The sequence below is a fragment of the Rhinolophus sinicus genome, chromosome X, assembly GCF_036562045.2.
Source record: "Rhinolophus sinicus isolate RSC01 chromosome X, ASM3656204v1, whole genome shotgun sequence".
NCBI lineage: Eukaryota > Metazoa > Chordata > Mammalia > Chiroptera > Rhinolophidae > Rhinolophus > Rhinolophus sinicus.
The window spans coordinates 38,704,248-38,729,526 of NC_133768.1; the positions used below are offsets into that span (position 1 = coordinate 38,704,248).

The following is a 25,279-nucleotide window of genomic DNA, read 5'->3' on the forward strand; positions in this document are numbered from 1 at the left end:
GAGGGCCACATACAAGTTATAAATACAGTTTTGAGCTTATATTTAAATGGAACTCCTATTGTTTTATACAGCTTTGAGATTCTAAATTGAGTAGAACAAGCCCTGGACAAAAAGAAACCAAGATTCTTCTTTTGAATTCAGTGTGTGCAGGAGCCAAATATACAACTACAGTAACTATGCAAGCTATCATGATATTTGAGTACAGTATTGTCTAATAACACGGGTGCTTACTGTATTTGCCAAAAACAACCCTACATTAACAAACAGCACAAGAGACTCTAGCCTTAAAGACATATATATACTGAGGGTGGAGGGATGGAAAAAATACTTTTTACCTTTCAAGCAAATGGTAAGAAACAAAAAAAGGCAGGTGTAGCTATACTTATATCAGGCAAAGTAGACTTTAAAAATGATGAATTGTATTAATCAAAAATCTTTTTCAGGATCAGATCACAAACTGACCCATCTGAGCTTGATTTATCAAAATGAAAGCTTCCCCCCAAAAGGCCACTTTGTAGGGTGAGTGGAATTTTCTGGAGAAGGGAGAAAGCAGATTCCAGGTGAGAGAAATGGTGGCCCAGAGGTCAATATAACTTAGAATCTTGGCGGAAGCAGAGGCTAGAAAGTGTGTGCAGAGAGTATTTTTCATTTAGATGAAATCTGTTCGAATCTACACACACACACACACACACACACACACACACACACACACGTCCTGCCTCATCTTGATGAGTTCAGAGTTTCTGAGGATTTCCTTCCTCCCCCCTCCGTCTTTCTCTCCTTCTCTCTCCTCTTCCTCTTTCCTCCTCCCTCTCATTAAAATAACCTAGTTTATTTTTGTTTAATTCCTGGTAGCATGACCACAATTAAATGGACAACACACTCAATGCAGTTTGTGTGTGCTGTGGAGGGGGAAAACTCAACAATAAACAGAATGAATGGTGGGGGCGGTGAGAATTTTAAATAAGGGAGTCCTCTTTGAGAAGCTGCTATTTAGCAAAGACTTGACGGAGGTAAGGGAGTTGGGAAGAGTGTAAAATGACAAGGTTACAGCACTTCAAGGCCCCCAGAGGTGCACCTCTGATGGACACCTCGTGGCATCATCCATGGTTGCTCCTTCCCTGAACTTCTGCTGAGACCCTGGAGCCTCACTCTGAGCCTGGCAGAGTTCCCCAGACCCTCTCTACCTTTGAGATGACCGACTCCCAGAATCCTGCATTTTTTCACAACTACTATTAAAGGGCCTAACTGGCCTACGTAGTTTTTCAAACCTTGTCTTCAGGAACCATCACTTTCAATACCAGACCCCAAACCTCTCAGTAGTGACTGCCAGGATTCCAAAGCCACCTTCCACTCTGAGTCCACAATCTGAACATTCCCCAAACCAGGGTTACCACAATTTCATTTTTTAGGGCACTTATTAAAAAACTGCTATGGTCACTACATTAATGTTAATAAGGAGTCATTCATTGCACCAATATTTACAAACACCTAATCTGTGTCAGGCAACATTATAAGCACTTTTAGATTGATCTTCTCAATATCTTTAGGAGGTCGTGAATGTAGTTAGCCCCAATCAATAGAGGAGGAAAATGGGAACACAAAGTCACACATTTGGTATGGAGGAGGCTATGATATGAACCCAGGCAGTCTGGCTCTAGAATCTGTGCCATTAAACCACTATGACTGTCCGGCAATCATGGCTTTTGTTTCAAAGTTCTCTATTCAACCAGACACTTTCTCTAGGTCTTTCTCAAATGCCATCTCAGTAAGGCCTGTTCCCTGGCCACTCTAGCTAAAATTTACACACACACACACACACACACACATATACACACACACACACACACACACACACTATACCCTTTCCTTCTTCATTTTTCTCCTTAACACTTATCACCATATTATACACTTTATTTACCTAGAAATTATCATTACCCAAAATTGTTATTCTTTACATTTATTATCTGTTTCCTACACAAGAAGTTAGCTCCAAGAGGGCAGGGATTTGGGCCTGTTTTATTCACTGCTATATCCCCTGTGACACAACAAGCAGTTGGTAAATATTTGCTGGATGAATGAATGAATAAGCCCTTCCAATGATGGTTGATGCCAAGCTGCCTTGCCTGGATCCTGGTTGGTCCTGGATTCGCCCCTCTGACTCACATGCCGTTGATCTCTGATGTACTGGCTCTGCTTACAAATATTAACATTTATTTACAATTGGAATTATACCAACGCAGATGAATTCCTATTGAGAAAGTCTGCCCTGGAGTGAATACTGAGCCAATTTAATTCCTTCTTCAATGCCATACAGTACAGTTCACCCAAAGCAAAAGTTGGCCATTTTCATTTTTCTGAAATCGTTTTCAGTGGAATGAATCATTTTCAGGTTAATTTTCCCCTCCCCCCCCTCTGCTGTCCCTTTCCCCCCTTCCCCGCAACTCTGATTCAAGCCATTGTTTTTCTCAGTCTAGTTGTGGAGGATGCAGCTCACTGGCCCATGTGGGAATTGAACCAGCGACCTCGGTGTTAGGAGCACAGTGCTCCAAACACCTGCGCCACCCGGCCGACCCTCAGGTTAATTTTTACAGTGATAATTCAATCTATGCATCCATTTTCCTGTCTGTGTCACATTTCAGCAATAATAACTTTGCCCCAGATATTTCCTTGGCCTCAGCTGCTCCCTGAACAGCTCAGGCCCATTCTTGCTTCAGGGACTATACAGGTTATTCTCTCTCCTAGAAATGCTCTTGCATCTGTGTAGCTCATCTCTCTCTTTCTTCAGATATTTTTCCTCAAAAAAAAAAAAATCACCTCTCAACAAGGCCTAAGCTGACTACCTTATTTAACAAATACAAGCTTCTTCCACCCAGCACTCTTGATCCCCCTTACTGGCTTTATTTTTAATCTAATGCATACTTCTTACCTCCCAGTGTACAAATAATGTGATTTGTTTATCGTCTATCTCCTTCTGTTAGAATATAAGCTCCACAAGGGCAGGAAGTTTTGTTTTGTTTTGTTTTTTAGATTTTACTGGGGAACAGTGTGTACTTCCAGGACTTTTTTTTTTCCAAGTTGTCCTTTCAATCTTAGTTGTGGAGGGTGCTGTTCAGCTTCAAGTTATTGCCCTTTCAGTCTTAGTTGTGGAGGGCGCAACTGAGCTCCAGGTTCAGTTGCCGTTGTTAGTTGCAGGGGGCGCAGCCCACCATCCCTTGCGGGGACTCGAGGAGTTGAACCGGCAACCTTGTGATTGAGAATCCACTGGCCCATGTGGGAATCGAACCGGCAGCCTTCGACGTTAAGAGCACGGAGCTCCAAACACCTGAGCCACTGGGCGTCCCAGGGCAAGAAGTTTTTAATCTTCCCTTCCCTGCTGTATCCCCACTGCCTATAAAAGGCACTCATTAAATATTTGTTGAATGAATAGCTTTCTGTCATTCTGTGCTCTATTTGTGGCCAGTTTTCACCAAGTCTAATATTTTAGGATCAAAATTTGCAGATTCACATTTTGTTCAGAACATCAGATCCTTCCATCAGTTTTCCTTCAACACATTTTAAAGTTCAGAGTTTCAGCTGTTCTCAATTTATTTCGTGGTGCTTATGTGTATCAGTAATGGTAATTATGAAGCTGGTAAGATATTGTTTTTATTTCCTGGATAATCTATGAGAAAAACTGTAAGCAATCCACTTTAGACAGCCTAGAATGGTCTGGGATGGGCTTTGCTAAGCTGGGTTTTCAGTAAGCTTCTGGTCAACTTTGTGTAGTGTGTAAAATATAAACTACTAACTATGGCCCGTGGGGCCTGAGGGATATGGCCTATGACCACTCTATAACTTCATCTCTAGCCTGGAAGATTCCAGTTATTCCAGTAAGCACAACATTCCAGCCACACTGGCCTTCTGGTAGAAGTTATCTCATCTGTTGATTTCTGTGCTTGTGTACTCTCAGTCTTACTCACTGCCTGGAGGTAAACTCCCTGAGGACAGAAAATGTCTTAGTTCGGGTCCCTCCAGAAGCAGACCCTGAAACAAGGATTGAAGCCAAGTGTTTTATTCAGGACGTGATTCCAGGAAGCAGCTATTGGACAGTGAGGAAGTACGGAAGTGAGACAAAGAAGAGAAGGCAGCCGATGAACAGCATTATTAAGCGACTTAGCACTGTGGGCACCTGGAACATGTTTCCACTGCAGAATTCTGGGGGCCAGTGAAGAGGACCCATCTTGGAGGTGTCCCATCTGGGAGGCAAGGGGGCAGGGGTACTTATCTATCAGCTCTCATCGGTCCTTGGTTGAGGGCAGCTGCTGGGTGTGTTCATCTCCTGGCCTTTCCAGCCTGTCAGGCCCGCAGGCTGAACAGCCTTCTGCAGCTTGAGAGGAAGCCCTCCAGTGAAGACATGGGGACCCTGGCAGTTGGCCAGTGCACACTGGAGCCGTAAGGCACTGACATGTTGCAGGGAACTGAGTGTCTGCTACAGAGGCTGTCTTGTTCACTAGGCCTTGCGTGCAATAAATGCTCTAGCAGATTGAAGGAGGAAGGTTGGTATGTTGCCAGAGCAAAGCTAGGTCCAAAATATCAAGGTTCAAATACCCTTGGGATCAAACAGTAGGGTGAAAACATTAATTTTCTGACCACTCACACTGGCCCCCACACCCATCCTGGGAAATTCCTGAGGACAGAGATCCTGGTATGTCAGTGCCTGGCGCACTATCAGGGCCTGGCACACAGGAGCCACTCAACTCCCACCCTTTCATCCCAATGTGGTCCTTTAAAGGTCAGTCACTCACCAGAATGGCCATTACAACAAAAAATGGAGAATAAGTAATGGTGAGGATGTGGCATTCACCACGGGGGAAGTGTAGACTGGAAGATGGGCATGATTTACAATAGCTGATCACCTGTCTACCTTCTGACTTAGCAATTCCATTCCTTGGTGTACGCCTGAGAAATGAGTGCATATATCCATTAAAAGATGTATATAAGAATGTTCACAGAATTATTCATTTCTTTTTAATATATTTTTTTTAATTTTATTGGGTAACAGTGTGTATTTTCCAGGAGCTCCGAGTTAAGTTGTTGTCCTTCAATCCAGTTGTGGAGGAAGCAGCTCAGCTCCAAGTCCAGTCGTTTTCAATCTAGTTGCAGGAGGTGCAGTCCACCATCCCATGCGGGAATTGAACTGGCAACCCTGTTAAGAGCTCGCGCTGTAACCAACCGAGCCATCCGGCCGCCCAGAAGAATTATTCTTAATAGCCCCAAACAGAAAACTACCAAAATGCCCATCAACATTGGAACAAATGAAGTGTGGTCTGTTCATACAACGGAAAAGAGCACAACTATGAGGATGGACAAACTACTGATCACGTAAGAACGTGGACCTGTCTCATACCACCAAGCTGAACGAAAGAAGCCAGGTACTACGTGAAATGAGTCAGACTGAGAAAGACTAATACCATATGATCTCACTTATATGTGGAATCTAAAGAACAGAATAAACAAGCAAACAACACAGAAATAGACTCAGAGATACAGAGGAAAACCTGATGGTTGCTATATAGGAGGGAGTGGGGATGGGGGAGAAGCTGAAGGGATTAGGAAGTACAGATTGGTAGTCACAATATAGTCATGGGGATGTGAAATACAGTGTGGGGAATATAGTCAGTAATGTTGTAAAGATCATGTAAGGTACCCGATGGGCACTGGATTTATCGGGGGGATCACGTCCTAGTCTGTGTAGAGGCCTGACCACTGTGCTATACACCTGAAGCTGAAGTAGAATAATATTGAATGTCAACTATAACTAACTATATAGGTGTATATAGTCACAGGATGTGGAGTACAACATAGGGAAGATACTAGATGGTATTGTAACAGCCATATGAGATGTCAGAGGGGTAGTCGATTGAGGAGAATTATCACTTTGTGGGGTGTAAATGTCTAACTATTGCACTGTTTTGCACACCTGAAACTAATAAAAAATATATATTTAAAAAAGAAAGTCAGGTACAAAAATGTATGGATGCACTCATATGAAGTTCCAAACCAGACAAAACTAACCTATGTTGTTACAAGTCGAGAGAGGGGTTACCCTCGCGGTAGGGAGGGTGGACCTGAAGGGAGCTTTCCAGAGAGAGAGGCCACCTGGAAGAAGACTGAAGTGCCAGGCATGTGAGTGAAGACGCCATCTTGGACGTCCATCCCAGTAGAGCTTTCAGATGACTCAGTACCAGCCACTGTCTGACCTCAAGAATCACTTAGCTGAGCACAGTCAATCATAGGACCATGAAAGAAAACACTAAATTGTCATATTAAGCCACTAAGTTTTCGGGTATTTGTTACACAGCAATAGATAATTGGAACACCCAGAAAAGGCGGTGGTGGCCCTTTTAAGGAATGATACCCCCACTCCCACATCCCCCTTACAACAAAATCAACACCAGCCAATCAGATTTTCAGTCCCTTTAATTAGGTGCTCTGAGGAGAAGGCAGAATGGCAGGCAGGTGGTGGAGAAGGTGGTGTTTCTTGAGCCCCACTCAGCAACCAGTCAGTCCTCATCCTCTGGCAGCTGGATCTTGCTGGGGTCAAAGCAGTTGGATTCCATGATGGGGAGACCATTGGCCTCTCGGTATTTCACAAGCCTCTCAGCTTCTCGGCGGGCCCACTCCTGCATCCTGGAGGCAGCAGTGCGGGGGGAGACATGAGGGAGCCTCACTGGACACCAATTCCCACCTTAGCTCCCCATTCCTCAATGGTGTAGGACAGGATTCCTGGCAGAATCCCCTTCAACCTCCACCCCTGCCTCTGCCCACACCCATCCCATTCTCTTAGACACCCCATGGACCTGTAGTCAGGCAGATAAGCCACAAAGGTGCTGCCAAGGACCAAGACGATGGAGAAGCCAAAGAAGAAGACGACTCGCATGTTCCAGACGTCCACAACAGGATCCTTGTCGTAGCCATGGGAGTCTGGGTTCTGCGGAAGGAGAAGTCAATGAGGTTTCCTGCTGCTCCACAAAGCCTTATGCTGGCCCTGCATAAGCTGCCTTCTAATTGGACCAATTTCCTCTCCAATCCCTAAATTCCTCTCATTCTGTTCTTGGGACTTGTCAAGCCCTTCCCACCACAGGACCTTTGCACTAGTTGTTCCCTCTGCCTGGAAAGCTTTTCCCCCCAGATTTCATGGCTGGATCTGCCTCTTCATTCCAAGTTTTGGCTTCATCATCACTTCCTTTAGGAGGCATTCCCTAGTCACCTTGTCTGTTAAGTTGAGCTATAGGAAATTGCCATTTTCATAGGTCAAAAATGGTTGAATATTGGCAATTTCCTATGGTTCAATCTAATAAAATTACTCCTTAACCCCAAGTCCCTCTCAATCCACTTATCTTGCTTAACATTCTTTCTAGCATTTATTAGTTTATCAAAGTAGCATGCTCCTAGATCGTCTGTATCACATTATCTTACATGATCCATTACATACTCTACATTACTATTGTCAAATATTTTACATATTTATTTTCTGTGTTCTTCACTATCATATAAGAGCAAGGGCTTTATATGATTTCCACACTGCTGAACCCCTAGGGCCCTGAGCTGTGCCTGGCACACAGGAGGCCCTCAATACATATTTACAGAATGAATGAATGAATGAGCATCCTATATATCCAAGCCCCTCAACCAGAGGTTAGTATTGATGAAGTACCTCTTATGTGCCAGGCCTTTTCACATATACAAACTTCACAATATCCCAGTGAGATGGAAAGTAGCAATAATAAACACCTTCTAATGCTGAGTACTTACTAAGTGCCAGATGCTGTTCTGAGCATTTTAACTCATTTACACAAGGCAGGTGTAATATTTTATTTTTTTAGAAGGTGTCCTAATACTTTCCCCATTTTACAAAGAAACTGAGGCACCAAAGGGTTATGTCTCTTGCCCAAGGTCACTCAGGTAATTGTCAGTGCCTGTATTCTAGCCCAGGTATTCTAATTTCAGAGGCTCTGCTATCAAGAGAGCACAGCAGATGTGGTAGATCCAAGTTCAAATACCGGTTCTGCCACACATTCAGTTATGCGAACTTGGGCAAGCCACTGGACATCTCTGTGCTTCAATTTTCTCGTCTGTACAATGGGTTTAGTAAGAGTACCTACTTCGAAATAGGGTTGTTTTGAGGATTTAGATGAATTAATGTATGTAAAGCGTTTAGAACACTGACACCAAAAAAAGTCCTATCAGTGTTTATTATTATTATTATACTATATTGCTTCTAAGTGTTTTGAGCACTGCCCACTTCAGGTTTGGTACCTGTCTGCAACATAAGGCCAATCTAATCTCTGGCCCTGAACAGAAGATATCACCAGACAAAGGAGGAAAAGAAGCTAGGCAAAATTCCCAAGTCTTCAAGGATTTCACCAGCTGCGCAATCCTCAGCCGCCTAACAACGTCCTCTATGGCGCCCCATCCGCTGGTCCCCGACTGACCCTTTTGGCGTCCCGTTTCCCCTCCCTCTCACCTTCTCATAGAGGTTTTCGTCCTCGACATCTGGGTCCTCCTGCCAGCGCATAGTAGGTTCCGCTGCCCGCTTTCCCACCACAGCGGACGGAGCAATCACAGCCCTGGAGGAGCTGGATTCCCAGCGAAGCCAAGCAGCCGGACGCCCTCGCGTCGCGGCTGCAGCCAAAAGGCGGCGAGCGCACAAACCTAACAGCCCAGCCGCCATGACAGATTGTTCTGCAGACTCTCAGGGGCGGGGGCGGAAGTGCGACTCTGCGCAGCTGCAGTTGACCCCAGCGCGATAATTGTCGCTCTGCCTCCACCGCACTAAATAGGTCCCGAGTCTGGATTTTTTTCAAGCGAGTGAGGCGCTGAGCAGCCCTCTTTCTCTCCCTCTGTCATGGCCTCAAGGGAGCAACCATTTTCCAATCCTCTCGATCGGGCTATGGGAGTTCTGCCTGAGCGGTCAGCTCCTACCCTTGCTGAGAAGAAAGCAGTGACATTTGGGTGGATGCAGTTCCCAGCCAAACGCACCGGAACTTCCCATGCCCTCCGGGAGAAGGGGCGGAGCTTCCGTTTGTCTTTCATCTTCGAAGGAAGCCAGGCTTCTAAAAAGCGGGCCTCGCCAGATTGGCCAATAGCTACTCCTTTTCTCACTTGTGGGCGTTTGCACAGGGAATGGGGAGGTGGCAGATGCTGGCCAATCAGAGCGGGCCAGGGCTGGCCGATGGCAGACGGCGACCAATAGACGCAGCCAGGCTGAGCGCGCTCCCTCGGTAGGTGGATGGTGGTCGAAGCGCCGGTTCCCTGCTCTTGGTCGCCATTTTGTGCTGCTGATTGCGGCCGACGGGGAGTAGGTGGCAGTTAGTTTTCCGGGGAGGGCAGTGCGATTGGCGCTTCTCCCCTCCTCCCTCCCCCGCCTTTCTGTTTCCAGCCTCGGACTTGGTTGTCGCGCGGACCGGCTCCAGCTGAGTTGGGAGGGTTGGTGGCGGTGGCAGCGGGCCGAGGTGATGTCAGGGAGCCCTCCCTTGACAGCCCGGGCCGAAAAGGTGAGCGTCGACGCTGGTCGTGGGGGCGGAGGTAAGGGGCTGGGGGCGGGGGGTGGTGCATAGAAGAGGAGAGAGGGCGGACTGCGGGCTGCAACTGAGGGATGCGTGCACTGTCTGAGCCCGGGATGGGTTGTCTTTTTTAAAAAAATTTTCCCCCTTTTGAGAGCCGTGGCGCGTGCGCGATCGGGACACTGGATAGGTGCACGCGGGTTGGGGGAAGGGAGGGACGGATGGGAGTGGGATACTGTGACTTACTGTGTCGGAGACACCGAATTTTATCCGTGGGGAGGCGAGTGTCTGCGGCTTTGGTTTTTATCCACAGGAGAGGGGCTGTGCTGTCTGTTCTGTGCGACTTTGTTACTTACCTGTTCATGGGGGTGTTTTGTGGCTCGGGTGCTTAGTCTTGGAAGGAGGAGTAAGAACGTTTGTATGACCCTGGTCTTTATCCTTGGAGTGTGTGTCTAACTCTGGTCCCTATCCATGGGGAGAGGTCCTTATCCATAGGGAGTCTTCTTGTGACTGGCCCTAACTGACTTAACTGGGTAGGAAGGGAATGCAAGGAATGTGTATGACTTATTGCCCGTTCTTTGGGAAGGGGGTTCCTTTCTGTGATTCTGACGTTCATCTATTGAAAAGGGGCTTCGGTGTGTGTTTATGACCCATACTTATTGTGGGTCTGTGATTTTGGCCCAGAGTTATTTGGGGCGCGTGTCTGTGACTTTGGTCCCTATCTGTTGTGGATGACTGGCCCCTTTGCCAGAGTCTACTGAGGGTTTTGTATCAGCTGTTATCCGCTGGGGCCCCTGGTTGTTCTAACTCTTACCCATCTGGGAGCAGGTAACTCTGGTTCCCTGTAGCTTGAGGAGGAAGAGAAAATTGGTGTGTGTGCATAAGCGGAGGAAAGGTGTGGTGGTAACTTAGTGTGGGGCAGATGCTGTTATGGCCTGGCCTTGCCTGATTCCTGTTCAGAGGGTGAGACCTGAGGATTCTGGGATACTGTGTGGCGACCCCTGGCCAAGTCATGTGGCTTGGGAATTCCTTAGTTCTCATGGTAGCCCTGAGGGTTAGGTGAAATGACTGCCCTTGCATCCCAACAGAATAGGACAATGGTTTGGAACAGCCTCTGAAAGGGCTCCTTTTGCCCTGGGGAGAGAGCTGCATTGGGACCTGGCTGCTCATAAGAGACAGGGTTCAGGGCTGAGCCAGTTGCCGTGTGAGGCCCAAAGCTGTGTTGGCCAGGAGCCCAGGGAGGCGGCAGCTGTCTCATTGCCAAGTTAGCCCCTTCACCCCCTAAGCCTTTCATGGTCTCCTGCTGTCTTATAGGGGGCAGCCAGCATCTTGTTGGGAGGATGAAATCACACCTTGGGGGTCCATGGAAGGAGACTGGTGGGTGCCTGGGACCCTTTTGTGAAGTCTTTCCTCTGTGCCTAATGTGCCCAATCTGGAACAAGTCATTCAGCACCAAGAGCTCCCCCCTGGGCAGGTAGCTCCGGGCTTCAACTTGTCTACCAGTTACAGATGGCAACGCCCTGATCACAGAATGGGTGGCACCACCAGTTCTCTCTGCAAGATGCTCCCTGTCTGCTGAAGGCCTTGCTCTTTCTATTAGGGCAGTGGACTCTAATCTCACATTTGTGTGGGAAGGAAAGGAGCTGGCCAAGTGGGGGGGGCAGGGGGCTAGGAGCAGCTGCCTCCCCGCTCTGGTCCTCAGGAGCACTAGGAGTTGGGAAACAACGTCCTCAGGCTAAGGGACAGCAGAGAACCTAAACAAGGAGGGTTTCTCAAGGAGGCCCTCTCTGCCCCAACTGCTTTGACTCCTTTTTTCCTTCCTCTCTCCCCAGAGTCCCTGCAGGAGGCATCACCCAGGCTGGCAGATCATGGTGGCAGCTGTGGGGGTGGCTGGGAAGTGAAACGGAGCCAGCGGCTGAGGAGGGGCCCCAGCAGCCCCCAAAGGCCCTATCAGGATATGGAGTATGAAAGACGGTGAGTTACCAATCCCACCCCCATCAAGCAGCCTAGGCTTGTCCCCATCTCAGAACTGCTCCAGGAAGGTGCTCGGAAAGGGCGTCCAGGCAAAGCAAACAGTGCAGTAGATGATTGGTTTCTTTTCAGCAGACATTTACTTGGCACCTGTTGTGAGCCAGGACCTGTGTGCTAGGCTCTGGGAGTGCTGTGATGAAGGAGACAGATAAGATTGCAGCCTTCTCCTTACTCAGGGTCTCACAAGGCAGGCCACACAGTTTACAGGTGATGCCAAAACAGCTGGATGGGTGCCACGGCTGGTTGTGAGGGTGGGAAAGGATTAAAGAGAAAGGGGAGAATAGAGGCTGATGCCCAGGTTTCCAATTTGGGTGACCCTGATAGGTATATGGTGCCATTCACCAAGGTCTGGACAGCTACTGCAAGAGGAGAGGCAGAGACGGGTAGTGGGTTGTAAGTGCCTGTGGATTCTCACGAGAGGTGTGCTTTGGGTTTAAGGCATGGAAGGGAGTGGTGCCTTCAGAGTTAGGAATTTGCCAGGCCAAGTGTGGGGCAAGCCAGGTCAGATAGTGGGAGATTTTCAGGGGCAGGATGGGTTGAAGTGGGCGTGATACTTGTCTTGGAATGGGACACTCTTGAACACTTATTTTTAAATTCTGGTCGAACAAGAAACAGTTGGGACACTTGATAAAATACAGAGAATCCAGACCATACCCTCACCATCAACTGGTGGATCTCCCCAGTTGATTCTAATGTTGGTGATCTGTTCCTGACATTTTAGGATTACATAGGAAAGCAGACCTAACTCTCCCAGAAAGCCTCTATTAAGAGTCGGTAGCTTTTGTAAAAGTCAGGGGGGAAATAATTTTTGTAATGTCTTACAAAGGGTTTCTTCTACCGCCAGGCCCTTTTTAAAATGTAGAATTATAATACTTTGTTTTCTGAAAAGTGAGCCCAATTTGAGATGTTGTCATAATCTAGTGTTAGTCAGTCTTGACCTTCTTTAAAAATGTCTTTTGAATGGCATTCAATTTTGTATGGTATCCACTAGAAGTACCCTGTGGCAGTTTCTGAGTTTAAGTAACATACTTGCTTCAGACTTTATTATCAAATAAGGCCACTGGTTTCTTTTGGCTTTTAAAGAACTTCAAGTGCAGAGGTTTCAGTTAATCATACTTTTCCAGTTCGTGGTGGGTTTCTATCACAGGTCAGTATAAAGGCCTTCTCTTGCCATATTTATTCTTTTCTTTTTTATTCCCAATTCCCATAGCCATAGGCAGCTTTTCTGTCATTTGAAATGTATGATTCTAAAATACGTACTGTTGTTTTGAGCATCTGTGTTTTCACTTTACACAAATGGCAGAGTGTTAGTCTTCATTCTGTTTCTTGAACTTTGTATTACATAGCCCTGCATTTCCAAGATCTGTCTGTATTGCTGTGTATATTAGTGCTTTGCTTCTAATTGGTCCCAAGGACACCATGGGGTGTGCCTATTGCCCTTTGCTTAACAATTCTCCCAAGGATGGATACTTGTTCTGAATTTGGGTGTGCTAAACTTCATCACTTCTCTGTCTTATAAGCTGTGCTTTCAGAATTCTCTCTATTCCTATCTCTGAATCACAATGATTGTTTTCACTCTGTTGTTTTACCTTTCTCATTCCGGTCTTTAAACCCATCTAGAGTCCACTTTGGAATATGGTACAAGGTAGATTCTGGTTTTATTTTCCTCCATATAGTGAGTATTTTCCCAGTACCATCTCCTAAATAGTCCGTGCTTCTTTACTGATTTGTGGTGCCTCATGTCATTTGAAGTTCCCTCATGTACACGGATCTGTCTTGAGTGATCTGATATGTTCCATTGGTCTATTTGTTCTTTCTTGTGCCAGAGCCTTAGTGTTTTTTATTATTATGACTTCAGAGAATGTCTTAATTGCTCCTACTTTGCTCTTATTTTTCAAAGTTGACTTAGCTATTTGTGGAGCTTTATATAAAAAGTTTATCCAATCCCTCATAAACATTCTAGAATTTTTATTGAGATTGCGTTGAATTTATAGATTAATTTGGGGAGCATTGTCATCTTTGTAAGTGGTCTCACCTCACCCAAGACCTGTATGGAGAATATTTTTAAACTCATTTAAAGGACATAAAAATCTGAATAAATGAAAGTATAGGTCTTGCGTATTCTTTGTTAAAGTAATTCCTAGGTACTTCAGTACTTTTCATTGACATTTTACTTTCCAAGTGGGTATTTGCTGGGGTAGAGGAAAGCTGTTAATTTTTATAAGTTATCTTATCCCTACTGCACTCTCTTGTTGTTTCTAATCATTCATTGTTTTCTGTTTCGTTTTTTGTGGGTTTTTTTTAAGATTTTATTGGGGAAGGGGCACAGGACTTTATTGGGGAAGAGTGTGTATTTCCAGGATTTTTTCCAAGTCAAGTTGTTGTCCTTTCAGTCTTAGTTGTGGAGGGCACAACTCAGCTCCAGGTCCAGTTGCCAGTTGCTAGTTGCAGGGGGCGCAGCCCACCATCCCTTGCGGGAGTCGAAACCGGCAACTTTGTGGTTGAGAGGATGCGCTCCAACCAACTGAGCCATTTGGGAGCTTAGCAGCAGCTCAGTGCAAGGTACCGAGTTCAATCTTAGTTGCAGGGGGCGCTGCCCACCATCCCTTGCGGGATTCCCATTTGGGAGCTTAGCAGCAGCTCAGTGCAAGGTACAGTTGCAGGGGGCGCTGCCCACCATCCCTTGCAGGATTCGAGGAGTCAAATTGGCAACCTTGTGGTTGAGAGCCCACTGGCCCACGTGGGAGTCGAACTGGCAGCCTTCAGCGTTAGGAGCACAGAGCTCCAACCCCCTGAGCCACTGGGCCGGCCCTAATCATTCATTGTTGTTTCTGATCGTTTTTCTAAGTATTTTGTTATGTGGTATGCAAATCAGCCCTGTCACTTCTCATTTCTTTTTCCTCACTTATAGTATTGTCTAGGACTGTTGGTACCATGTTAAATAGTATCAGAGATGCTGGGTGCACAAATTAAGATACATTTTAGCAGGTTGTACTAGAAGCTCCAAAGAATAATGGCTTAAACAATGTAGTTTATTTTCTTTCCCGTAAAGGACACCTGCAGGTAGGCAGTCAGTCCAGGCCCCTTCTGCTTAGCTATCAAGTATGATGTGTGCTGTAGGCTTTTAGAAAGTAGACTTTAATAAACCAAGAAAATTCTTTAATTTTAGTTTACTAATATTGTTCAGAAATGAGTATTGAATGTCATAATTACATGCTTTCTTTCTCCTTTTGTCCATTAATTTAATAAATCGCATTAAGTTATATTCTTGGCATTCTTGAGATATACCTTCCTTGATCATGGTATGAATACGTATATTTATGAGTTCTTATTTTGAGAAAAATTTCAAATTTACAGAAAAGGTGCAAGTACAATGAACTCCCATATATCCACTACCCAGAACCACTAATTGTAAACATTTTGCCACATTTGCTTAACCTAACCTACCCACCTACCCCGCTCCTCCTCTCCCTCTCCCTCTCCCTTTCCCTTTCCCCTTCCCCTTCCCTTCTCTTTCTCTCCCTCTCCCCTCCTTCTCCCCCATCCGCTTCTCTCTCCCCTCTCCCCTCCCCGACATATACAATTCCCCCCCAGTCATTTCAGTTAGTGGCAGACATGACCCTTAAGTACTACAGCATGTATGACCTAAGAACAAGGACCACAATGCACTTATCAATATCAGGAAATTTAACATTGATACACTATTTTATCTTATATAAAGTCATGTTCAGATGTCATTAGTTGTCCCAATAATGTCCGTTATAGCTATTTTCCCCTAGTCCAGATCCAATCCAAGATCACACATTGCATTGTGCTGCTTTGTACTTTTAGTCTCCTTTAATCTAGAACAGTTAGTCAATCTTTTTTTTTTTAATTTTTTTTAATTGGGGAATATTGAGGAACAGTGTGTTTCTCCAGGCCCCATCAGCTCCAAGTCGTTGTCCTTCAATCTAGTTGTGGAGGGCGCAGCTCAACTCCACGTCCAGTTACCGTTTTCAATCTTTAGTTGCAGGGGGCGCAGCCCACCATCCCATGTGGGAATTGAACCGGCAACCTTGTTGAGAGCTCGCGCTCTAACCAACTGAGCCATCCTGCCACCCCTTCAATCTTTTCTTGTCTTGTATGACCTTGATATGTTTTAAGAGTACAGGTCAGTTGCTCTGTAGATGTTTCTCAATTTTTTTTTAATTGTAGTTGACATTCATTATTGTTCAGCTTCAGCTTCTGGTGTACAGTGCCATGATCAGGCATCTACATCATCCCTGAGGTGGTCTCCCTAATGAGACAAGTGTCCATCGGATAACCCACAAAATCTTTACGTTATTGATCACATTCCCCAAATTGTGTTTTTTAAGTGTTTACTCATGAATTTTTGGCAGAAAAATTAAGCAATGCTTTGTGTGTGTGTGTGTGTGTGTGTGTGTGTGTGTGTGTGTGTGTGTTTTAGCAGGAGAAAATAACCAAATTTAATACATACATATGTATGGAAACCCTGCATACCTGAGAGAGTCAGAGACCCCCACATGCACGAGAGATTCAGAGATGGAAAGGGAACAGGTATATAACATGTATATTTTTAAAATACTTATATTTGATCAGATACTGTATTATTTAGGATATTTTCATTCATTTCCATCAGTGAAGTGGTCCTATAATTTCCTTTTGTATTTATCTGGCACTGAATCAAGGCAGCCTCATGACATGAATTGGGCAACTTTTTCTCTCTTTTGGAGAAACTTGTATAAGAATTATCTGTCCTTTGAAACCTTAGTTAAACTTACCTTTTAAAAGGCCTGAGTTTTTTATTATAATTGTGTCTACTTCTGCCAATTTTTGCATTTTATGTTTTTAGAAGTATATTCATTTTGTGGAGGTCCTCATATATTATTATTTAGTCCAGCTTCCTAGAAATGTATTATGAACAGGGTCTGCCTTTGGATGGTGTTTAGTCAAGCAAAGTGCTCTGTGGCCAATGAAAAGTATGTATCCCTTACTATCTAAATATGTTCCCTTCCTGAATTTAGATAGCAAGAGCTCCAAATTTATTTGGTTTAGATGTTGAGTGTCAGAGAGCTCAGGATTTCATCTGACCATTATTCAAATCTGTTTGGTTCGGGGCAGCTGGTAAGCTCAGTTGGTTAGAGCACAGTGCTCTTACAACAAGGTTGCTGGTTCGATCCCCACATGGGCCACTGTGAGCTGCGCCCTCCACGACTAGATGGAAACAACCATTTGACCTGGAGCTGATGGGTCCTAGAAAAACACACTTAAATAAATAAATAAAAGGTTTTTTTTTAAAATGTTCAGTTCTTAAATTCTGATGACTAGAGTTCAAATATTGAGGGATACCTATAGTAAGCAAACATGAAAAACATTGTTCGTATCAAAAACTCGTACAAGCCACCTCTTGTTGAGGCATTTATCATAAGGCAACAGTTTGGGTTCCAAAGCTGAGCTCACAAGGACAGGTTTCATTTCACTCACAGTGATATCCCCAGCACCTAGAACAGTGCCTGGCACATGGCAAATGTTCCCTTACTATTTATTGAATGAATAAATGAATGAACAAACAACTATGAAAAATTAGAAACCAGGGCGGCCAGTTAGCTCACTTGGTTAGAGCACGATGCTCATAACACCAGGGTTGCCGGTTCGATCCCCACATGGGCCACTGTGAGCTGCCCCCTCCACTAGATTGAAACAACTACTTGACTTGAAGCTGATGGGTCCTGGAGAAACACAAATAAATAAAAGTTTAAAAAATAATAATAAAAGAAAAATTAGAAACCAATGAAAATGTCTGCAAACATTTTATTTTCTCTATTTGTTAATTATCTTTTAGCTTTCTGACTTTTCCAATATTATGAAATTTCGATCATACAGCAAAGTTGAAAGAATTTTACAGTGGACACCTCTATACCCATCCACTAGATTCTACCATTAACATTTTACTCTACTTGCTTTATCACATGTTTATTTGTTTATGGTAATTTTTTTTTGCACTCTAGATATTTTTAAATTTTTACAAAGCCATATTTATGTTTTTTATTTTATGACTTCTGGGTTTTGTCTTGCTTAGAAAGCCCTGCCCCATTCTTGATCAATTTTTTTGTTATGTTTTCTTTCTAATATTTTTGTGGTTTCTATTCAGGGATTTAAATTTTTGATTCATCTAGAATTTACTTGGTTTAAGAAGTAAAGTAGATCAAAAACTTCATTTTCTTTTTTTCTTTTTTTGTGGTTGTCAAGAACTCAGATAGTTGTGTGTTTTTTTAAATTTATTGGGGTGACAATTGTTAGTAAAATTACATAGATTTCAGGTGTACAATTCTGTATTCCATCATCTATAAATCCCATTGTGTGTTCACCACCCAGAGTCAGTTCTCCTTCCATCACCATATATTTGATCCCCCTTTACCCTCATCTCCCACCCCCCACCCCCCACACCCTCTGGTAACCACTAAACTATTGTCTGTGTCTATGAGTTTCTGTTTCTCATTTGTTTGTCTTGTTCTTTTGTTATTTTTGGTTTATATACCACATATAAGTGAAATCACATAAAAACTTCATTTTCTTAAAAGTCAAACTTTTTCTGTAAAGGATCAGATAGTAAATATTTTTGGCATTGCAGACCATATGGTCTCTGTCACGACTACCCACCTGAAAACAGCCACAGACAATATGTAAATAAATGGGTATAGCTGTGTTCAAGAAAACTATTTAGGTGACTGGATTTGGCCCACTGGCTGTAGTTTGCCAATGCCTGGGCCAGAAAGTTATCACAACTAGTATTTATTGACTGATCCACTTTCCCCCTGTTCATTTGAAATGCAAGCTTTGGCTTATTCTAAATTTCCATGTTTTTTTGTACTGTGGACTCTTCGGTTTCACTGATCTGTCCATTTGTGTTTTGATGGTCCAACCTTTATAACATGTTTTAATGCTTGGTGGGGCTCCTCTCCCCCTTGTTGGTCTTTTTTGAACATTTTTATTACTTTTATGTACAGAAAACTCAACGGTGTGCATTCAGCCCAATTTGGTGGCCAGTTCTTTAGCCTTTGCCTTTTCTAGCTTGGCAGTATGAGCCACCAGTTTTGGGCCCGGGACGTTGCCTCCCCAGTGATGGCAAATCTCATCGTATCTATCGTTATGATTAGTCCAGATAGTTTCCACCAGCTTAGCCAGCACTCCTTTGCCTTCCGAGTTAACCTGTGTGAAGGCGACCGTCGTGCAGGTCTTCCTGTGGACTAGACGCCCCAGCCTGGCCTTCCCCTTGATAATGCAGTAGGGAACCCCCATCTTACGGCACAGGGCAGGCAGGAAGACTGCCAGCCTGATGGGATCCACAGCATGTGCAACCACTACCAGCTGAGCTTGTTCTCCACCGAAGAGGTGACAGTATTAACCCCTGCTCGAAGGACAGGTGGCCTCTTGGTGGGGACATCCCTTTACTGGCAGTTTTTTTCTTGGGCCAAGCCAACAATCTCTGCTGCTTCTCTGGCTTTGTCTCTGGTCTGTACTTGTGGGTCAGCTTAAGTAGTTGAGTAGCTGTCTGGCGTTCCAAGGCCTGGGTGAGCTGGTTAATGGCAGGAGGCACTTTCAGGCGCTTATAGAGAATAGCCCTTTGCTACTGCAGCGGAATGTAGCAGGGCCATTTGACAAAGCAGGTGAAGTCCCTTTGGGCTGGATGTCCTGTCAAGTGCCAAAGTTCTTGGCATTTTCTCAAACAGGAGCTTTACCACCTTCTTGGCCTCCTTTTTCATGACAGCAGGGGCCGGCGCCACCTTCTTCCCCTTTGCCATCTTTCCTTTTGGCATCTTGGGCGGAAGGAGGAGAGCTCATTAGTCTTTTTTAAAAACAATTTTCCTGATCCTTCTAAGTTGTTTCTTGGCCTTTGCTGTTATACACAGTGCTGCAGTGAATAATGTTTTTGTACATGTGCAAGCATATCAGTCCATTAAATTCCCAGAAGGAGAATTGGGGGTCAGTGGGCATATAGATTTTTAGTTTTGCTAGCTATTTCCAAATTCCCCTTCATGGTGATTGTTCCATTTTCGCTCCTACCCGCAATATGAGAGTGCCCATATAGTCTTGCCAACAGTTTGTTGTCAAACATTTGGACTCTTGCAAATCTGTTGAGTCAAAAACGTTCTATCCCAAATCTTCCTCACAGAAGAATTCCAAATAATATATGTAGATACTCCCCACTCCAGGAGATAGAGCTTAATTCCTCTCCTCTTGAGTGTGGGCTGGTCTTAGTGACTTGCTTCTAAAGAATAGAGTAGAAAGAGAAAAAAAAACTTTGTAGCAGAGAAACTTGGCAGACCCCACCGTAACCAGATGATCAAGGTCAATATCACTAGTGCTAAGTCATGTTGCTATCGTGCCCCCCTCCCCATACAGTACAATCAGAAGGGCTTGTCTCTAATGTAGTCTTCTCCCAGAAACTCCATCCCCTCAAGTCTAATCACAAGAACACATCAGACAAACCCAAGTTGAGGTACATTCTACAAAATATCTAACCAGTGCTCTTCAGAACTGTCACAGTCGTAAAACAACCAAGACCAAGAAACTTGCACAGGCCGGAGGAGACTCCAAGGGGCATGATGACTAAATGCAATGTGGGAGCCTGGATTTGATATTGGAACAGAAAGAGACAATAGTAGTGGAAAAACTGGTGAAATCCTAGTAAAGTGTGTAGCTTAGTTAACTTCTTAGTTTTTTTACTACCCTGTTTCCCTGAAAATAAGACCTAGCCGGACCATCAGCTCTAATGCGTCTTTTGGAGCAAAAATTAATATAAGACCCAGTCTTATTTTACTACAATATAAGACCAGGTCTTTATAATATAACATAGTATAATATAGTGTAATATAACATAATATAATACAATATAATATAATATAATACCATGTCTTATATTAATTTTTGCTCCAAAAGACGCATTAGAGCTGATGGTCCAGCTAGGCCTTATTTTGGGAGAAACACGGTAAAATGGTGCAGCCACTGTGGAACCCAGTTTGTCAATTCCTCAGAAAATTAAATATGGAATTACCATATGATTCAGCAGTTTCACTCCTTGGGTATATACTCAAAATAATTAAAAGCAGGGATTCAAACAGATACTTGTACACCAGTGTTCATAGCAGCATTATTCACAATAACCAAAATAATCAGTAGGTGGAAACAACCCAGGTGTCCATCAGTGGATGAATGAATAAACAAAATGTGGCGTATACCATACATACATACATATTCAGCGCTAAAAAGGAATGAAATTCTGATACATTCTACAACATGGATGAACCTTGAAAACATATGCTAAGTGAAATAAATCAGACAAAGGGACATATATTTTATGATTCCACTTAAATGAGGTACTTAGAATAGGCAAATTCATAGAGACAAAGTAGAATAGAGGGTGTGAGGTGGGAAGTTATTGTTCAGTGCCTGTGGAGTTCCTGTTTGGGATGATGAAAAGGTTCTGGAAATAGTGATGGTTGCACAACGTTCTGAGTGTACTTTGTGCCACTGAATTGAACACTTAAAAATGGTAAATTTTTGTTACGTATATTTTACCACAATAAAAATGATTTAGGATAATGTACAAAAATAAATTTTAAACATTTATTTAAAAATGGTCTATCCAATGATGTAATACAGAATTGTACACCTGAAATCTGTGTAATTTTATTAACAATTGTCAACCCAATAAATTAAAATTAAAAAATGAAAATAAAAAATAAAAATAAAAAATAAAAATGGTCTATCCGGTGTAGTTTTAAATTTCATCTTTCAAAAAAAAATTCATCTTTCATTAGGATTGACATAGAGCATCTTTATATTTCCTTACTGTGAGTTCCATTCCTTTCCTTTTACCTTTTCCTATACGTTTTCCCAGTTAATCTTTTGTCTTGACTTACGGTGGGGTTTTTTTCCTTCCAAGCACGTATGTTTTATTTTTATGTAGTCAAATTTAATAACCTTTTTTCCATGGCTTTTGGATTTGGGTCATAGTTTTCCCCATTTCGAGATTATCAAGATTTAATCCCGTGTTTTCTTCTGCTTTTATGGTTTCATTTCTTCCATTTAAATCATTGACCCATTTCAAATGTATCCTGCTTTATATGTGTGAAGTGTAGTCATAAGATCTTGCACACGTCCCAGTAATTATACTTGGGATCTTCCTATTTTCTAAACAGTGGCTCTCTAAATACAGACAAGGTATTTATGTCTGAATATTAATTTTGTACCTAGCATCCCTACTGATTTATTATTTGTAATCATTTTTCAGTTGATTCTCTGAGGTTTTGTAAGTATATCCTCATATCATTTACAAATAATGGTAATTTTACCTTTTCCTTTCCATCTTTTAACCTTGTTTCTTCGTTCCTTTATTTAACTATTTCAGCCAGTGTCTTAAAATAACGTTCATAGTGGTGTCGATAATGGACATTCTAATGTTGTTCCTGCCAGGATTGGGCCCCTGCTAGTCGTAGTCTCCTATGGTGCCTGTTTTAAGTCAATGTGTATTAGTTGCTTTTAGAATACTTTTTTAATCATCATTTTATTACAAAATAATTATTGGGTACCTACTGAGTACTAGGCACTAAGCTAAGCTTTAGGGACTAGGGCAGTGAACCAAACAGGTGTGGTTTCATTTCCCAGAACTCACAGTCTAGTAATTTTTTAAATCATTAAACAAATTATTACATTAAACCAACTTTAAGGTAATTATTTTACAGTTGTTGCAGTAGGAGACATTTTAACAAAACAGCTGCTAGTGCTAGCAAGGTAAACATGAGACACAGGGGCAGGGTGGCACAGTACATGACGAGGCAGAGGGAGAGAGGTCAGCAGGGAACTCAGCCCGTAGGACCCAGCAGATCTTGGTGAGCTTTTTGGTGTTTCACCCTGAGACTAAGGGAACCACTGAAGGGAGCTATACAGTTGTGCTTGATTGGCTTTGCCTTGTAGAGCACTCACTTACATTTGGGGTATAGAGAAGGAACTGGGGTGGGGGACCTGGGAAGAGGTCAGGAGGCCACACCCAAGGGCCCAGTGAAGGAAGACATCATGGGCTGGAGGTGGGGGGGAGGAGAGGAGAGAAGTGGATTGGGTTTGCGAGAGAGTGGCAGGAGCCTGCTCACCGCACAGGGTCAGGATTTAGGGACCCCTGTCAGGGGTGGGACTGAGGGTCTGGAAGGAGTGAGTGAGGGGGGTCAGCCTCACCTCTTGCAGCTTTCAGAAAGGACTGCGCTCTTCATGCCTCCCATCCTTCTTCCCCCAGAGGTGGTCGTGGAGACAGGACTGGCCGCTATGGAGCCACTGACCGTTCGCAGGAGGACGGTGGGGAAAACCGCAGCCGGGACCACGACTACCGAGACATGGACTACCGCTCATATCCCCGCGAGTACGGCAGCCAGGAAGGCAAGCACGACTATGACGACTCATCCGAGGAGCAGAGTGCAGAGGTGAGGGCAGGAGGGCCAGTCAGGCCTGGGTGGGGCGGTGGCTCTTGCAGGGCCTCTGGCTGCAGGTAGCTCTCAGCTCCTGTGCCTTCGGACTGTGCTCAGTGGCTTTGCCTCACCTGGAGGGTCTGTCCCCACTCCCCCTCTGAGGGCTCCTCTCCCAAGTTGGGTCTCCCTGCTTGGCTCTGTATTTGTGAGGGCCTCTGGCCACCACCTCTCTCCCTCCTTCCCCAGTGTTCACTTTGGGTCCATGGTTCACTGCAAGCCCTGTACTGCCTGCTCCCAGCCAATATGGGGCCCTTCAAGAGCCTCTGACATGACCCCCGGAGTCTGGGGTTGGGAAGGCAATTGGGAGACTGTATGTCACCATGCAGAGCAGCTCTGCGAGTCCAACTGTGGGCATTCCCAGTGGTGGCAGAGCTCTTAGAAGGCAAAGACCCTCTCAGGCCTCTCCTCTGAGTTCCATGTTGGGTAGTTAGCCCTAGCCTGAGGAGGGAGGCATGATGCTTACCAGCAGGGAACCCCCCCGCTGAGCGGAAGAAGCAGCTTTGTCTTAGGGGAACCCTGCTTTGAAGGGGTGGTCAGGGCCATGGTCCTGCAAGCAGGCAAGTCTCCTATCTAGTGGGGTGGCAAGCATATTCTTGCAACCTCAGCCCTGGAGGGGCAGAGTGTGGGCCTCTGGCCTCCCTTTGCGGGGCCCAGTGCTAAGACCCCTGTGGTAGACAGTTAAGCTTCCCCAGTGGCAGCTGGGTTGGGAAGAAGAGGAGTGGGGCACTAAGTTACCTGGTCCCTGTAAGGGTGAGAGGGCTGTGGACCCAGGCCTGGCCTGCTTAGTCCTGGAAGAGTTGGTTGGGCAACACCCAAGAAGCCAGCGACCACACCCTGTTAGGAGGGAGCCTGGTGCTAATGGGAGACTGGCCGGGCAAAGGATGAGGAACCAGGGGCCGGTGCTGTTACCCGTGCACATTCACCAGTCCCTGCCGGCTGGCTGTAGCCAAGATCTTAAGCTATTCCTATACCCACAATTTGGTTGCAGGGCCCAGGCCCAGGCTGGGAAACATAAGCAATGTGTGTAGCCTTCTGTGGCACAAGGAACAATTGTACACATACTAGCTGAGCTGGCAAGGGAAGAGGGGAGAGAAACAGAGGGCAAGGTTTAGTGTGCCAACCCCAGACCGTCTCTTCCCAAGGTTTAAGCAATGTCTGCTCACCTGTCTGTGGGAGTTCCTCCCCAACCTACCTGACACTGGCTTATCCCCACTCTACCAAGGCAGCCCCCAAAAGCATCCCAGGGAGAATTTCCAAGCCCAGAAGTGTTGCAGTCCAGGGCATACCCACCCTGCCTGCCCCGAGCCTTTAGCCGGAGCCCGCCCAGCCCTGGCTTTCAGAGCCCGCCCGCCTCAGAGCGCCAGCGGCCAGCCCCTAGGCCCGCCCAGACTGACCGCCCGTCTGGTGTCTCTCGTCTCGTTCTGTCGGCCAGGATTCCTACGAGGCCTCCCCGGGCTCCGAAACTCAGCGTAGGCGGCGGCGGCGGCACAGGCACAGCCCCACTGGCCCGCCAGGCTTCCCCCGAGACGGCGACTATCGGGACCAGGACTATCGGACCGAGCAAGGGGAGGAGGAGGAGGAGGAGGAGGAGGAGGAGGAGGAGGAGAAGGCCAGTAACATCGTCATGCTGAGGATGCTGCCACAGGCAGCCACTGAGGATGACGTACGTGCGCCCCATGGCCCCGGGCAGGTGGCAGAGCAGGAGGCCAGGCTGGGTCTCCTCCAGGGCCCTCAACTTCTCCCTCAGCCCTGACCTCAGCGCCTTTCATCCCTTCTCCCCAACGGCTCCTGTCCTCCAGCACTGATCTGTCCTCTGGGCACGCCTTGTCGCCTTCTGGTCTAGAAGGAAGGGGTGTCCAATAGGCTGGCTTGCCCAAGGGGCTGCCGGTGGTGGCTGTGGGAGGGACCAGAGCATTCCTCCTGCACGTTCCACTGCTCGTCCAGCCGTTGTGCAGATGTTGATCGGGGGCCACATGCTGGCCAGGCCCAGTGCCAGGCCCAATGCTGGGCATGCTGATGGCAGAGATGGTGCGGGTGGGGAGAGTCCCCATGGGATTTTCTGAGGTTTTATTCTCCCCTCCCCTCACCCTCTTTTGTCACCAACATCAGATCTCCTCACTGGCCTGGCCACAGAGCCTTGGGTTTTTCTTTGACTTCCTTCGCTGCTGCTGACAGCCTCCC

At 45.4% G+C, this 25,279-nt stretch overlaps 2 protein-coding genes and 1 pseudogene across 11 annotated transcripts in view; 1 reads left to right on the forward strand and 2 right to left on the reverse strand.

Moving 5' to 3' along the window:
- Nucleotides 1-6,444: 6,444 nt before the first annotated feature.
- Nucleotides 6,445-9,025, reverse strand: NDUFB11 (NADH:ubiquinone oxidoreductase subunit B11). Its single transcript, XM_019716746.2, has 3 exons — nucleotides 8,510-9,025; nucleotides 6,843-6,973; nucleotides 6,445-6,672 (listed from the first exon to the last, which is right to left on the reverse strand). Exons 1-3 carry the CDS (start codon nucleotides 8,714-8,716, stop codon nucleotides 6,546-6,548), a joined length of 465 nt encoding a protein of 154 aa, XP_019572305.1. The 5' UTR covers nucleotides 8,717-9,025; the 3' UTR covers nucleotides 6,445-6,545.
- Nucleotides 9,026-9,246: 221 nt separating this feature from the next.
- RBM10 (RNA binding motif protein 10) overlaps nucleotides 9,247-25,279 on the forward strand; it is a 28,585-nt gene continuing 12,552 nt past the window's right edge. For 3 of the 10 annotated variants that reach the window (XM_019716744.2, XM_074323997.1, XM_074323996.1), the window contains exons 1-4: nucleotides 9,250-9,570; nucleotides 11,381-11,522; nucleotides 22,870-23,053; nucleotides 24,531-24,761. In XM_019716744.2, coding sequence (XP_019572303.2) covers nucleotides 9,501-9,570; nucleotides 11,381-11,522; nucleotides 22,870-23,053; nucleotides 24,531-24,761 — 627 coding nt within the window. In that variant the 5' untranslated portion in view covers nucleotides 9,250-9,500. Of the gene's footprint in view, nucleotides 9,571-11,380; nucleotides 11,523-22,869; nucleotides 23,054-24,530; nucleotides 24,762-25,279 lie in introns of all 10 variants that reach the window. The other 7 variants (XM_019716745.2, XM_074323999.1, XM_074323998.1 and 4 more) reach the window with 6 other exon arrangements.
- On the reverse strand, nucleotides 18,240-19,719 carry LOC109437476 (large ribosomal subunit protein eL8; annotated as a pseudogene).